At 40.5% G+C, this 13,996-nt stretch overlaps 2 protein-coding genes across 3 annotated transcripts in view; both read right to left on the bottom strand.

The window, feature by feature from the left end:
• Nucleotides 1–3,505: 3,505 nt before the first annotated feature.
• Nucleotides 3,506–10,862, bottom strand: LOC109505088 (uncharacterized). Of its 2 annotated transcripts, none has more exons than XM_073255239.1 (4): nt 9,347–10,862; nt 8,818–8,902; nt 3,982–4,006; nt 3,506–3,871 (listed from the first exon to the last, which is right to left on the bottom strand). In XM_073255239.1, exons 1-4 carry the CDS (start codon nt 9,797–9,799, stop codon nt 3,859–3,861), a joined length of 576 nt encoding a protein of 191 aa, XP_073111340.1. In that variant the 5' UTR covers nt 9,800–10,862; the 3' UTR covers nt 3,506–3,858. The 2 variants fall into 2 exon arrangements, with proteins under 2 accessions (XP_073111340.1, XP_073111339.1); XM_073255238.1 differs by having other exon boundaries at nt 3,965–4,006; nt 9,347–10,860.
• Nucleotides 10,863–11,360: 498 nt separating this feature from the next.
• The window catches only part of LOC105034560 (uncharacterized), a 30,881-nt gene continuing 28,245 nt past the window's right edge, over nt 11,361–13,996 (bottom strand). Inside the window, exon 10 of the mRNA XM_073255240.1 lies at nt 11,361–12,058. The gene's annotated coding sequence lies outside the window, so the exon portion shown is untranslated. The remainder of the gene's footprint in view (nt 12,059–13,996) is intronic.

Below are 13,996 nucleotides of genomic sequence, written 5' to 3'. Positions count from 1 at the left end.
AAGATGGGATCTTGGAGGGATTTTTGGGGATTTGATGGTGCCACCGTAGAGCTTTACCACGGAGAGAGCAACGTCAACATCAAGACCGTGGGATGAGAGAGAAGGGCGGGCGAGCACCGTGGGCAATGTCAGTAGCAAAGCCAGCAATGGCATCAGTGTACGAAGCGGCAACTAAAGGCGAGGTTGAAGAAGGGGGATGAGGAGTTGCTGGATTATTGAGGGTGTAGGAGGGCAAAGAAGATAAATTGGAGGGAGCTGGAGTAGAGAACGGAGGCATGGAAATGGTTTACAACATTTTTAATGGCACACTATTATTTATAGTGGCAGTGCACACTTGCTATCTCGATGCATATTTTATAAACTAGTGATATATTTTTTACGGCTGTTGAGAATTTAGAGAGATTTTGATTCGTGATCGGAATCGAAATCGAAATAAACAAATCTCTTGAAGTATTTGATTCATGATCGAAATTAAAATTGAAATTTGGATCCATAGGAGAGTAGAGGGATTGAGTTTTAAATAGATTGAGCCATTCTCATTTCACCTTGAAATTAGAATCGAAATAGGACTTCTCCAACTAAATGCTGGAATGAAAGTCATTCATTCTGATTCTCATTACAGATCTCCATTCCCCCCAAACAAACATCCTCTAGGTCTTTTTACGAATATATTAGTCACAAGTGTTACATTCACTATATACAGTCTTATGTACCTTATATGCAACCATATATATTTTCCGCATTCTGAATTATAGTTCAACAACAGAAGTCGCACAACCTTCTGCTCCAACAAAGACATAGCAAGAGTTAAAAAAAAGGGAATATATATGCTCGATGTGCTACGATGTTTTGTCAATTAGGTGGCTTTCAAGAAAGATGAAAGGAGCTCCACCACCTATAAAATTCCACAATATGCTAGCTGATATGTGACAAGAGCCTGACTAGAAAGGGGAGCCTCCGGAGGGGAAAAAAAGGTCCTACGATATCCTTGGCTGTTGCAGAGTCAATGGAATTATAGGACAAAAGGAAAAGACCTTGGAGCCCGTGGCAAGGTAAAACAAAAGGATACGCCGTAATTATCAAACTAGCCATCAACGGAGGAATGCTCATGGCTTAAAACTTCGGCTGGTTTTGACTGGTATGTCGATTTTTGTTAAAAATGCGTATCCATTTCTATGTTCACTTCAAACTTGCAAAGTCAATATGCCAATGTATGGATTTTAAAGTATGTTCGTCTCTCATTGTCAATATGTACCCAAAAATCACATCGTTTATCAAAATGAAATTGCTTTTAAAATGTTTGTGAGCCCTATAATAAAATCTGATGAAAAAGGAGGAGGAGGAGAAGAAGCTGATAGGCTGTGGGTACTTAAACATTCCGCTTTTCCTTCACCTTTCCGAAACTTAAAAAATAAAAAATAAAAAGAAAAAGAAAAAAAGGTTGATGGCAGGATGGATGTCTTCCACTGGATCATCCGTCTCCTAAGCTTATTTCATGATTGAAGGAGATCTGAGAGGATTGCAATCAATATATTTCGGTGAACCCATTCGATCACAGTCGTCCTCCCAAACACGAACAGCTGTAATTGATAGATAGACCTTACCGGGGAAGTTGGGACCTCTTTGCTTAAAACATCCTTGTGGGCATCTTTTCTTGCAAACTGGGCTTGGATTCGCTGCATCGCTCCATGCCTCGATGACTTCATGTCCCCCGAATCGGGATGTGATGTCAGTGTCGCGAGTAAGATATGACAGGACTGACTGATTCCGTACCCAAAATTTTTACCTCAACTAACAATAATAAAATAATTTTTTTTAAAAAAAATAACAATACATATTTTGGAGGTACAACGCTGGCAGATTTTGAGCTGTGCCTACCTACCCATCGGAGCTCGTCAATGCACCCCCTCGCGCGCGCGACTCCGATAAACCATTCAACAATTGGTTCAACAAACCGGATCCATGTTCAAGTCAAACAGAAAAAACCCTTTTAACCAAAGGCAGAGGCAGGACGTAACCAATTACCAATTCAGGGTGACTGTGAAACAGTGCCAATCGTGGCGCAGAAATAATCCCATTTTAACGCCAATGATTCCACCTAATTCAGTGGAGGACTGGAGGAGTTACATGCATTGCAGGTATTCAATTTATTAAATCTTGACCGTTCCTAACTCTCTCGACAGGTTTATATATATAGGTCTGGAGCGTGGCACCACAGGAATTTCGTTGTCTACCAGGAAGACCATGCTCTCTCTTCAATTCAAACCCTGGTTGTGTTGAAAGATGTTACGCTGGATCCACATTTCGTTTAGCTGCCTCCATAAAAGGCATCGGTCCCCACTCCCCACCAAGAATTTTGATTGAGTTGGGTGGAGATGGGAGCAATCGCTCTCCCGCCAAAACCTATTGCACAAGCCAGACGGCGCAAAATGATGCATGGAAATCGGCAATACCAAACTTCATAACATTTATGGATTTGCTACGCTGTCAACTACTGAACCACGATTCCCTACCTATAGAAAAGACATCATGACGATGTCCTATCGGCCTCTCACCTACTTACATCGATATATCAACTTGGAGGAGCCACTGGTAGTTCAACTTATCCATTTTAGAAATGTATTGCGCACGAGTCGCAATGAAAGTTTTGTCTTGAGAATCCCATTGATGTCAGCCACAGTGCAGGTATGAGAGGAGGAGACACCACACAATCAGCCGCAGCAGCAAAAATAACTGCTAAGCATTTGGAGCAGCAGCTATAAACAATTTTTTACGAGTTCATGAAATTTATGAAGCCATCGAACGGCAGTTCGTTGAGATTCAGCGCTTCGAGTATATTTTGGAGAATCATGCAACCGATGAAGAGGTTTTTTCTTTCCATGAAAATGTTTTTAAAAACAACTTAGAGTTTTCAACGTCGTGCGTGGTATCCGTTTGCCATAAAACTTGCAGGAATTTTACCAGGTACCAGCTGGATGTTAGGCACCCACGGCACTTACGGACGGCCTGATACCATCCTCTTGGACTGCAAAGCTTTCACCAGCTGGGGAGGCACGTTGGGAGTGGTGCGGAACCTTGCTGCATCCCGGTTCAATTTTCATTATTTTCGGAAAAAGGAAAAAAATGGAATACAAAGATGATATTTAGAGGACAAACTAAGCGTCGATCTTTTTTTTATTCAGTATCTTTGAAAACGCAGCTTCCAACATTTATTTTTTCAGGGAGGAAAAAAAAATCTAACTGGATATTATCTCAACCAGTACACTCTTAATACACTGATGAATGGTTTTTCATCTTTAAGTCAAGGTCTGTGACAGCAAAAGCCCATCTCAAGTTCCTTGAAAGCAACCAAATGAAGATAGCAGAACCACCAGGTGGTAGCAATTGTTTCCAATCTTTGAAGGTGTAAAGGATCTAGTGGTTGAGAGTTGAGACCAACGATTATCAAGAAAACAAAACTAATTGAATACCGGCAACCACGAAGGTTAACACAGATAAACACGGATACAGGAACACCGGTCCACTGCATTCAAATTGCAAGCTCCCATATCAGGAGGCGAATATTACGTTATTTCTATAACCCATGAAAAAGAAAAAGAAAAAGAAAACGAGTCATCAGAATAAGGAAACCAATCGTGCATTTTACCAGGACAAGGTACAATGCATCTTTTTCTAATTCGAAATTTCAAATAATAGATCAAAACTCCCATGGGAAAAGATTACATGGTGAGAGGATGCCTCATGCGGGCCAAATTTATCAGCACACTCGTTTCTCCTTGCGGACGCACTTGCAGCTTCTAATATGATCATGTTTCAACCAATGCCTTCGCCTTCAACGCATCTTCAGCTCTTACCTTCTCAGGAACAAAATCTGAGAAACACAAAAGGGGCAAATGAGACATCTAGCTGGCACTAAAATATGCACGCGATCATCATGAATGTGATGATCTGATTACAGAATTACCTGATAGGAACTCATACCTCTTCCCACTGGAAACAGTTGATGCTGCAAAAAAAAAAGGGGTTAACCATCAAAACTAACATACCAATGCGTCTAATGTTCTAGCTTGCCTTCTCAATATGCTCCTGGAATTAATGATACAACCACAGTACAGAAAAAGAACTAATGGAGCAGCTTTTCTGATTGCAGTAATGCAATATTTTGGATAGTTTTTTTTTTTTTAATGTCATGAGACAAAACTTACTAAGATCTAAGAGAGTACACTATAAAATACATCCAAATCCTGTTTATGGGTTTCCCTCAGCATCATGCAACTGCCACCAATTCAGGAACCAAAAACTTCTCATAGAGGAGGATCCATGAGACCAACAAGATTGTCTTCTTGACTTATCCCAAGTCCCAATAAGAGGCAGGGCAAATCAAAGTTTACCAAAAGAATAGAAATCTTCAATGTTTACTACATGCCTAATGTAGAAAGCGCATAGGGCAACTCCTTGACAAGGCATACATATCACCCTTTTTAAATGCATGAAGTCTACTTATTCCACAAGCAAAGATGGCAAAGGACCACATGCTTCCAGTCTACCTCAACACAGCTCTGGATAAGTGCTTCCTTGGTATCATAGAGAATGATCACAGAAGTAGCATCTACGTTTTGGAGTCCAGAGTTTAATGGATTACAGTTACGATCCAAATAAGGTATGATGAAAGCATTGCCAACTATAAAACAACCAAAGCATGCATCTGATGCATGCAGACTTAGTAAGGTGCAGACACTTCCTTTTAGATAAACAGATCAGCAGCTGTTCTGCACAAATATCAGCAAATTGTTAATCCCAATCCAAATAGGACGTAATAATTGATTGCTTACTTTTGTTCCATTCATGGGTTTACTTCCTTGCAGACAACTCTGTTGCTTAATGCTTTTAGAAGTTTGAATGCTCTCATATGAACAGAGAATTTATATTATATAAGATTCTTTGATCTAATCGAGATGGCAAGTACACCTCAAATATATTCAGAGAAATTGCAGGCAACAAAGAATTTGATCAAACTTTGTAACTGCTAGCACATCACAGCAAACTGAGATAGTAGAAAGAATCACACCATCCCCCAGACATCAAGGAGAGTGCTACCAGAGCACTCTAGGCAAAAGCTGCAGCCCTCAGAGTCCATCTACTCCTATGTTACCCTACAAAGGGTGCAACATACATGACATCCCAGAAAGCATATAGCAGCAACAAAACCTCATACTTCATATCTAAAGGGTGGGCTGCATATGCACAAGTTTTGGAAGCCAAAAGAAAAAAACTGGACTATACATAGTAGCACAAAACTTCTATCCAGGGGGTAGACCTGCTTCAGGATCTCATGGGAAACTTGTTCCACACCCCCTTCATAATTGCATATTTTTAGAAGATCTACTTCCCTGTGGCCACATCCAGATCTGCTCCCACTTTGGGTAACTATGGACTGCACAGAGAACTTCATCTTAATCAGTTAATGCGAGGACTCAAGATCATGAGCTATACAATTTGCTGCCAAATAAAGTTGATGGGAGCAGTTTGTGACTGTAAATGAACATGAAGCATCAACATGGAATAAAGAAGAGTCAAGCATTGTATATTTTCAAGAACGAAGCAGAAGCAGAGGGGCATCACCATGGACCGGACAACAAATTGAATCAACATTGGCATGATAGTCAATCTCAACTGCAATGGCAAGAACTCTATCAAGGACCAAGAGGAATCAGTAGCAGATCTCAATCATCAACCAACACTTCCACATCCACAGCCCCAATCAAAATGAGAAGTTTGAGGTAGATATTTCAGATATAAGAGCAAACTGAGAAGAAACCATCCTAGTACATCTAAATGCTGCATTTGAATCTAGCAAACAGAAAAGAGACTGATTTCCTATGCCTAAATGCTGGATGTGAGTCTATCGGCATAAAATAAGACAGTGCAAACCGCCAAGTTTCTGTTAAAGTACTGTAATATTGAAGAAAAAGGGCTAACATGTTCACAAAGGCTCTTGGCTCTCCCAACTAACATTTTTGCCAAGGCTCACCCCTTGAAACATTCAAGAGTCTGACATCCATGCATGCAATGAAGCCAGGTGAGGTCTCAGGGGATGTCATGGGATTACAAGTTTCAACTTCAAACCTGAAGCCTAACTAAAACTTTATAGCAGTTTTTATAGCTTCATTAAATTTGAAAGTCTTATTCCTTTCAACTCAAGTTAAGAGGCTTGACAGAATATAGTTTCAGGTTTATAAGCCTCAAGCAACTACAGATTTTACGTTGTAAGTAGACAGGGTTTTTATAATAAGGTTATAGCTTAAGTTACTCCTAATTTGGAAGTTGAATGCATGTTGTAGCAGACCTTTGTTGGCCTACAAAAGGGAGATTTCCAGAGGATTTGTAAGTGAAGTGAAGAATAAGACAGTTTCGTTTTTCCTTTCTGAGAGACAGCAATCTTTTGCTTATACCATGTTGAGCTTGACTGCATTTGGCTGCAATATCCCACTATTTGGGTGACAGTTAACACCCACTGGTTAGCATCCTAAGTACATTTGATCCAAAATAACAAATCACCACCATCCACATCCAACTTCCAGCACAGCCAATAAAATTGGTATCACATGGTGCCTAGGATAACCCTAATTCCTCCCACTTGGTATTTTAAACATACCATCAAGGAGTAGTATATTCAGGAAAATTATCCTCGTTGATGAATTCAGAAGCCCAACTCTGAAGCCTTTGAAATATTAAACTTAATTCATCCAACCTCATATACAATCTTCATCATTTAGAATAATTGGGTTCTGATCTTTGTTGAATGGAGTGAGTTTTGATAAAAGAGATGTTTCATAACATCTCCTTGTGCTCTTCTCAATTGAGAAACCACGAGGCTCCTCTTGCTTTACTTCGCATGAAAGACATGCATGTAGGATTAAAACTTTAAATGATTCTAGCCAGATTGTTGCTGATAGAAAACCAATCTAGCAAATTCACATGCAAACTGCAGAATCTATAGAAGGGATTGCCTTATGTAGAAGGTAAGTTTTGGAAATTTCATGATCAAGGTCAAGACAAAGACTCATAACCATATGTCCGAGAGAACTATCAACAGTCAGATGATGTAAGAGTTCAAGAGATCCAGTTCAACGTCAGCTAAGGGACTGCACTAACAGGTTTTTTCCACAATATCTCCTAGCAATAGGAACTTCAAGTACCAGCAAAAATCTAGGTTGGAGATTAAAATTGGAGGATCAAACAGTTACTTAAAGGCTGTTGACATACAAGTATCAAAAGAGAATAGATGGAACATTCTTGCAACGAATAATCTATCACATGATATTGTGGATATTGAAAGGATGAGATCTTAGAATTTGTTAAAGTGCTGAAAGTAGAAAATAACCAAGACATATGGTCTCTTCCCCACCCCCTTTCTCTCCCTCCCTCCCGCTCTATCAAGTGATATTTGTTAGCTGCAACGATGCCTGTCAAATTTTAAAGAACATTGTAGTATAATGGAGGACTGCAAATCGTTCAATATTTTCTAAACAAAACCGAAAACATCAGTCTAATTGCAATTGCGACCACAATTTCTTCACTGTTTCCATCTTATTTTCTTGATAGACAGCTTGGGGAATTTCCATGAGCTTCATTTTTGCATCTTAGATTCCTGCTTATATTCACTGGACTTCTTATACTCCTGATCTGATTGAATATAGACAAAGGCTATACTGTTACATCAGAGGATGCCAAGGACAGTGAATCTCTGATGAGATTTTTATGAGATCTTGGTGAGAATAGAACAATGATACCTATAATTTTTTGCCCTGAAGTGGCAAAAGATATCTAGTCAAATAATGTTTGAGAAACTCCCCCCATTATATCTTTGAGGACCTCAATCATGTGTTATTGACAAACCTGCAATGGGTGTAGGCGTGATAAGTAAACACAACCAACCCACGTGAATCGAAAGTTCAGGCAGTAAAAATTTGATCTGGAATCTCTAGAAAAGCAAAGTGGTGATTTGCATTTGCAAGGACAAGAAGGTGCAAATTAAGTTTTGGAGCAATCTACTCCTTTCAGTGGAAAACCTCTTATGGATTACCACTTTAATTCTAAGTATCCGAGATTAGGCTTTCAGATGTACGATCTGTTTTGTTACCAATCAGTTTTCAGTCTTAGAAAGATTAGGAAAGAAAAGGGCATATCATGAAACAAAATTGCGAGCAGCTGTCCAGGAAGATCATGTAAATTGCATTTTATGCAGTTTAAGCTCTTTTTTATTTTTTTTATATTTGAAAATTTGGATGTTAGTATTCAAGATTTAGTACATTTTAGCAGAAGCACAGACAAAAAAATGAATTCAAAAGTCAAATGATTTTGCCCTAAGGTGGAGCCAAAATGTGATCCAAGACCTAAATGATAGATTTTGGTGACCATATCCGCTCTGATCCCCATCTTCTCTAGCAGGGAGAAAAACGACAAGAAGAAGAAGAACAAAAGAATACTGAGGCTTGAAAAGATCAAATTGGAACAACCTAGAATTTGGATCATGCAAACATGCAAATAAGGTCACACAACATCCACCTTATTGCATAGGCATTCCATGGACCAAAAGTAGGATATTCGAAAGATTTACTATTAACTAATTCCATGCTCCTAAAACTGTACGAGAGATTCATAATAGTCCAAATCCACAGAAGAAGAAAAAAAGGACCTCGAGAAACGAAAGGGATGAAGTGCCATCGAAACTGTCTGCAATTCATATCCCGAGAAAAGAACAGAGAGAATCGTCAAATTCTGTTCATCATATATCCTAGGAGAAGAGCAACTTACAGAGGTGTTTGTAGGCAATAGACTTTTTACGTTCCTGCACGGCAGTGGCATAAGCATCCTCAGCAAATTTTTCTAGAAACATCTCCTGCAATCAAGATACAAAACCACAACGTCAGCAGACAACCAAGAAAAGGCCATCGTGCTGCAAAAACCCTAATCTTGGCAACAATCTTTAACTTCCCTCCCTGGTGGGAGAAGACGTTGCAGAAGAAGATAGTGCATACGTTTCTTCTTCTTCTTCCATTTTTTTTTTTTTTTTTTTTTTTTTGTTAAAGCAAAAATGCCCAAGAGAATCATCCTTATGCAGCCAAAAGAAAAGCAGAAGAGTTAAACAGCTGACTCTCGCACGGCAGCATGCAAGAATCTAGTTCCTAGAGTCCCAATCCAATTCTTGTGAAGAAACAATAATGATAGGCCCCCAATCCAATTTCTTGTGAAGAAGCAATAATACCCGAAGGGGGTAAGAAAACCCTAGCAAAGGACAATCGTAAAAGATAGAGCGATAGAGAGATGGAGAGTAAGAGCATACGGAGGCCTTGTTGATGAGGAAGACGGCATCGGGGGTAGTACGAGTATTCGTGGCGGCGCCGCCCTCACTCCGGACGAGGCGCCACACTCGGCTCATCGGGAAGCTGCACGAGGCGTCCATCTTCTTGCCCTTGTCGTCCTCCTTGTTCTTCTTCTTCATCTTCCTCTTCTTGGGCGCCTCCTCCTCATCCCCTTCTCTACTCCTCCTCTCCCTCTTCTTCTTTTTCTTCTTCTCCTCCTCCTCTATCCCCGCCTTTCTGTGCTTTTTCTTGGTAGGAATAGGAGGAGAGGTAGAAGCCGCCTCTTTCCCTCCTCCTCCTCCTCCTCCTCCTCCGTCCTCCGATGAAGAGGAGGAGGAGGAGGAAAGGAGAATAGGGGCATTCTTGTCCTTGTCCTTGGCTGTTGTCGCTCCCGCCAGCCGCTGTTCCATCATCATCATCATCATCATCATCATCCCCCGTGCTTCCTTTCTTTGCAAGGCACAGCTGCCGCTTTTGCGTCCCGTCCCACAAGAAGAAGAGGCGGTGGGGATGGGGAGGCATCTCTGCCAGAACCAACTCGAGCCAAGCTGTAATCGTAGCCTGGGTCAGGTCGTCGCTTGAGACCCGTGCTGCACTGAAGTTTGGATTTATTGGATCGTTACACGCCGCTTTGGTCATAGCCGCTTGAACCAATTTGGATTCGGATTATTACACATCAATTGGATCGTACGCCGGATTATGCATGAGATGCCTGGCCTTGTCGCCAGGGACTCGTCTACTGTTTTCAAGTCTTGCTTGCATTGCATGAGATACTTGGCCTATTCTACTGTTGAACCCACCAGAAAAGATTCATCCCCATGGAGAAGATCAACAGAGCCCCAGTCCACCTGGGACCTTGACTCCCGCTAAGGGTAGCGGGTGAGGTCAAAGTCCCCTCCAGCCTCGAAGGGGAAAAGCAAGTATCCCCAGTCGAAAACATGGTGATGGTGGATTGCACGCGTGTGCAATCTATAATTACATGGATATGGGTTCGGAACATTGATTGATAGCAGATCCGCAAACGACATCCAATGATTTAAATCTCATAAAGCAATATGAATGGCCCTAGGAGGGTCTTGGTGTCGAAACAACATAATTAAAACTGACTACACTATACTGACACGGGCAAATTTAACCACACAACATAAAACCAAGCACAAGATGGTTTACTAAATGACCGAATCTTCAATAACCATACCCTGTAATGCATATGAGAATGTAAACAAGATAACGTAATAGCTAATGTCTCACCATCGTCGCCCGCCTCACAGCGCATTCTTATCACCGTCTTGGAATCTAACCAAGTCTCGCTTGGTGCTCAAAGGCAGTGTTTGCTGGTCACGACGCAGTCCTCCGTTCATCTCAGGGCTGGCCATTGACTTCAGTCCTAAGGTGTCCATAGGATGGGCTAGTACCGTAGTAAATGCTGCCTTTGCACTGGATCACATTACTTTGAGATGCAACTTTGGCTGTACCCCTTTTTTCTCCTGCTCAAATTTGCTCTGCAACATCATTGGAACAAAAGATGTGTTAGCCGTCATTTATGGTTTGTGCTTCTAGAGTAATGCAAGCAATAAATCCTGTGGAGAAAAAACCCCTAGATGGTTCCAAAATCAAGAAGGATTCCAGCACCAAAAATACTGACCATCAAACTCGCACTTTCAGACGCATTATACGCGTGCATGTGGGTAAGCACATCCATTATATACTGACCATCTAACTAACTACCTGCTTGATCGGTCTAAAAACTTCCAGTTTATCTATATTCCAGTTTATCTATATTATACACGAAAGTGTCCTGAGATATTTTCCAACATATTCCGTCATATATGCTCCATTTGAAGTTTGAACTTCACGGTACATACGGTGCCCGCTCTTTTAGGTCTCGTGATACGCAAGGCGAGGGACATGCTTGTTTAGGTCCTTCTCTCCCTCTCTCTCTCTCTCTCTCGTGCGCACATACACATATAAGCGGTACGTTAATATCAGAAAACCTTGTAATAAAGAGAGTACGATTTAGTTTAGTTCCCAGATTCAAATATTACAAAAACGCTAGCTATGGGCCTTGCAAAGTGGCAGACATGCACCGTTCAACACCCAATCAAGCCATATCCTACCACCCTTCTGGAGTCCAAGTGCACCCGAGGACTTTCCTTGCAAAAATGCTTCGCATATGCATTTAATATGAGAAATACCTCACTTAGGACACAAAATGACAGCAAAGCCCATTGCCATCAGTTAACCCTTACTGGATTAGCCTTTTATAAATTAAAATTTTATATTTTGGTAATGTTATATGCTACAAAAAGCCTTCGTACGAGTTTCCACGTCCTCTCAGAGCTTCCCGGTTGCATGCTGTTAGATAGAGTTCGGATCCTTGCAGGTCCATTCAGGAACTAGAAAGATCCAGTCCCAGTCATAGATCCCAGCCAACTTCAATTTTACTCTTTCCATCCTCTTAACGGATCTTATCTCAAATCTACCTACTCCAGATTGGCTGATTGTTCTCTATTTAATGTCGACCCTGAAAGTGCTCCCTCTTGAAAAGCTGGTATCCTGACCAATCAATTGAATAAATAGTCAAAAAAAAATCAGGTTGCCACAGTTTAGGTATTGCAGTTGAAGTTTGGATCCTGTATCAGGATACAGTTTGCTCCCATAGATGATTCTTTGCATAATTTTATGATGCCATCCTGCAATAAATTCAGATCAGTAAAGTCCACGAGAAACTTCACTCACAAACTTCATCAAAAGAACATTATAGGCACATGCTATATGGTTATAGATTTGGAAATGGTACAATATCTAATCCACTAACCCTCTTGATTAGCCCAACTAATTTATGTGCAAGTCATATAATGGAAAACTCTCTCTCTCTCTCCTCTCTCTCTCTCTCTCATCTAGTGCATCACACTACTATCCACTTCCCAAAGTAATTGACAAAGCCAATATAGAAATTCTAATGCAGCCAGTTGACGGTTTTACAGCAGGCAAACGGTCTCCAAAATGGTTTGCTTAGCTTTTCTAAACTATTTAGCCAACAGATCTTACATTCAACAAACTAAAGTTAGATAAAGGATGCTGTTCATGATTATTTATTACTTGTCTACGTCATTGAATGTACAGGAGTTGATTTAAGCTTAAGATAATCATTCTAACATACAGAATACGTATGATTAAGGAATAATGACCTTTAATTTACGTACCAACCACAGAAATATGTACTAGACTACCAGTCATTTCCAGAACTAAAAACACCTCATGTGTAGAATTCCAAGCACAATTCCAATGTTGTAAAACCATTCTATGAGCTTCAGCAACATCTATGCATATGATTTGGCATATCTGCTCAGCTTTATCTTAGAGTCATGAAACAATTACATATTCTTTGTGGTGATATGCAGTCCATCTTATCACGAAACATGACCAACCTTGTATCTCTTGGAACCTTACTGCTGTGTATTACACCAAAATTTATTATATGCAGGGTAGCAATCAATATTGCTTGGAATTTAAATTCTTAACAAATCCAAAAACTTGGCTCTCCCAGTAATATAGTTTATACTGGCGAAAAATATCTTTTTTACATACTGACAGGGAGATATACTTGGTTATTAGATTATGAATAGATAGATATGATGCACCTAAACAGTAAATATATCAAGCTGTCAAAATAAATCTAACAATATACATCATAGATTTTAAATATTTACTCATGTCATACTGTGTATATGACACATGCGTTGCAGGAGAGCAGGTTACTCGACATGATAGATGGGTTCTTACACCTAATACCCTACGTTGAGTGCTGATAAAATGGATAGATATTGGACTGTATGAAGCTGTACTGCATGGCAAGGCTTTGCCTTGGTACCAGGTCTCATGCCCATACTTTACCAGCATGGCACGACAAAGCACGATAAGCCCCCATATCGATACATGGCAAAGGTTCTGTACTGCATAGCAAGGTTTTATGTCTTGGCACCAGATCCTATTGCCAGTGCCTCACCAGAACAGTATGGCAGAGCATGATAAGCCCCCATATTGACACATGGTAAAGGTGCTAAGTCGGAAAAGCACCTATGTTGGGATAGCATATATGCCGTGTCTACTGTACCAGTTCCCTACCAGCATGGTGCACTATGCTCATTATGGACTGGGAGTAAAACCTTGCTTCATAGCATATTGCAACAACAGAATCAGTTGCTAACGTACTATACCTATAGTGGTACCATCCAACCCATAAAAACAGTATTAATCGATATAATTCTATAGAAAGTTGACTTTTGATATCATTTGTTATTCAAATATAATTTTACGTTCCAATGTGTAGCAATAGCATACAGCAACACAATCCAAAGATACACACACCTATGCCATGCTGATAACCAACTAGCACCATATGTATCTTGACTACAAAAACATAGAGATTGGCCCTTCAATCCTTGGCCATATTTTGGTGAGCTTTGCTGATGGAGATAAAAAGGATGGATCTGAGGAGTTGCCAGTGGCAGCTCCCTCTCCCACCCCCACCCCCAAGAAAAGGGCCGCACGTCATTTGGTGGCGCTTCCTTTTTCATTCAGCCACTAAATGTTTCCTACATTATCACCTTAAACGTGCCCCTCTTTCA

Source organism: Elaeis guineensis, chromosome 4, assembly GCF_000442705.2.
Source record: "Elaeis guineensis isolate ETL-2024a chromosome 4, EG11, whole genome shotgun sequence".
In the NCBI taxonomy this organism is placed as follows: domain Eukaryota; kingdom Viridiplantae; phylum Streptophyta; class Magnoliopsida; order Arecales; family Arecaceae; genus Elaeis; species Elaeis guineensis.
Note: the sequence above shows the minus strand (reverse complement) of the source record. Positions and strands in the feature narration are given on the sequence as shown.

What these genes read in the sequence shown, in the direction of transcription:
- LOC109505088 (XM_073255238.1), bottom strand. Translation starts at nt 9,799, where the DNA reads ATGATGATGATGATGATGATGATGATGGAACAGCGGCTGGCGGGAGCG. An exon ending in TCCTCATCAACAAGGCCTCC is followed by an intron (nt 8,903 to 9,346) that starts GTATGCTCTTAC and finishes TCTTGATTGCAG; the next exon opens with GAGATGTTTCTAGAAAAATT. An exon ending in TATTGCCTACAAACACCTCT is followed by an intron (nt 4,007 to 8,817) that starts GTAAGTTGCTCT and finishes TTTTTTTTGCAG; the next exon opens with CATCAACTGTTTCCAGTGGG.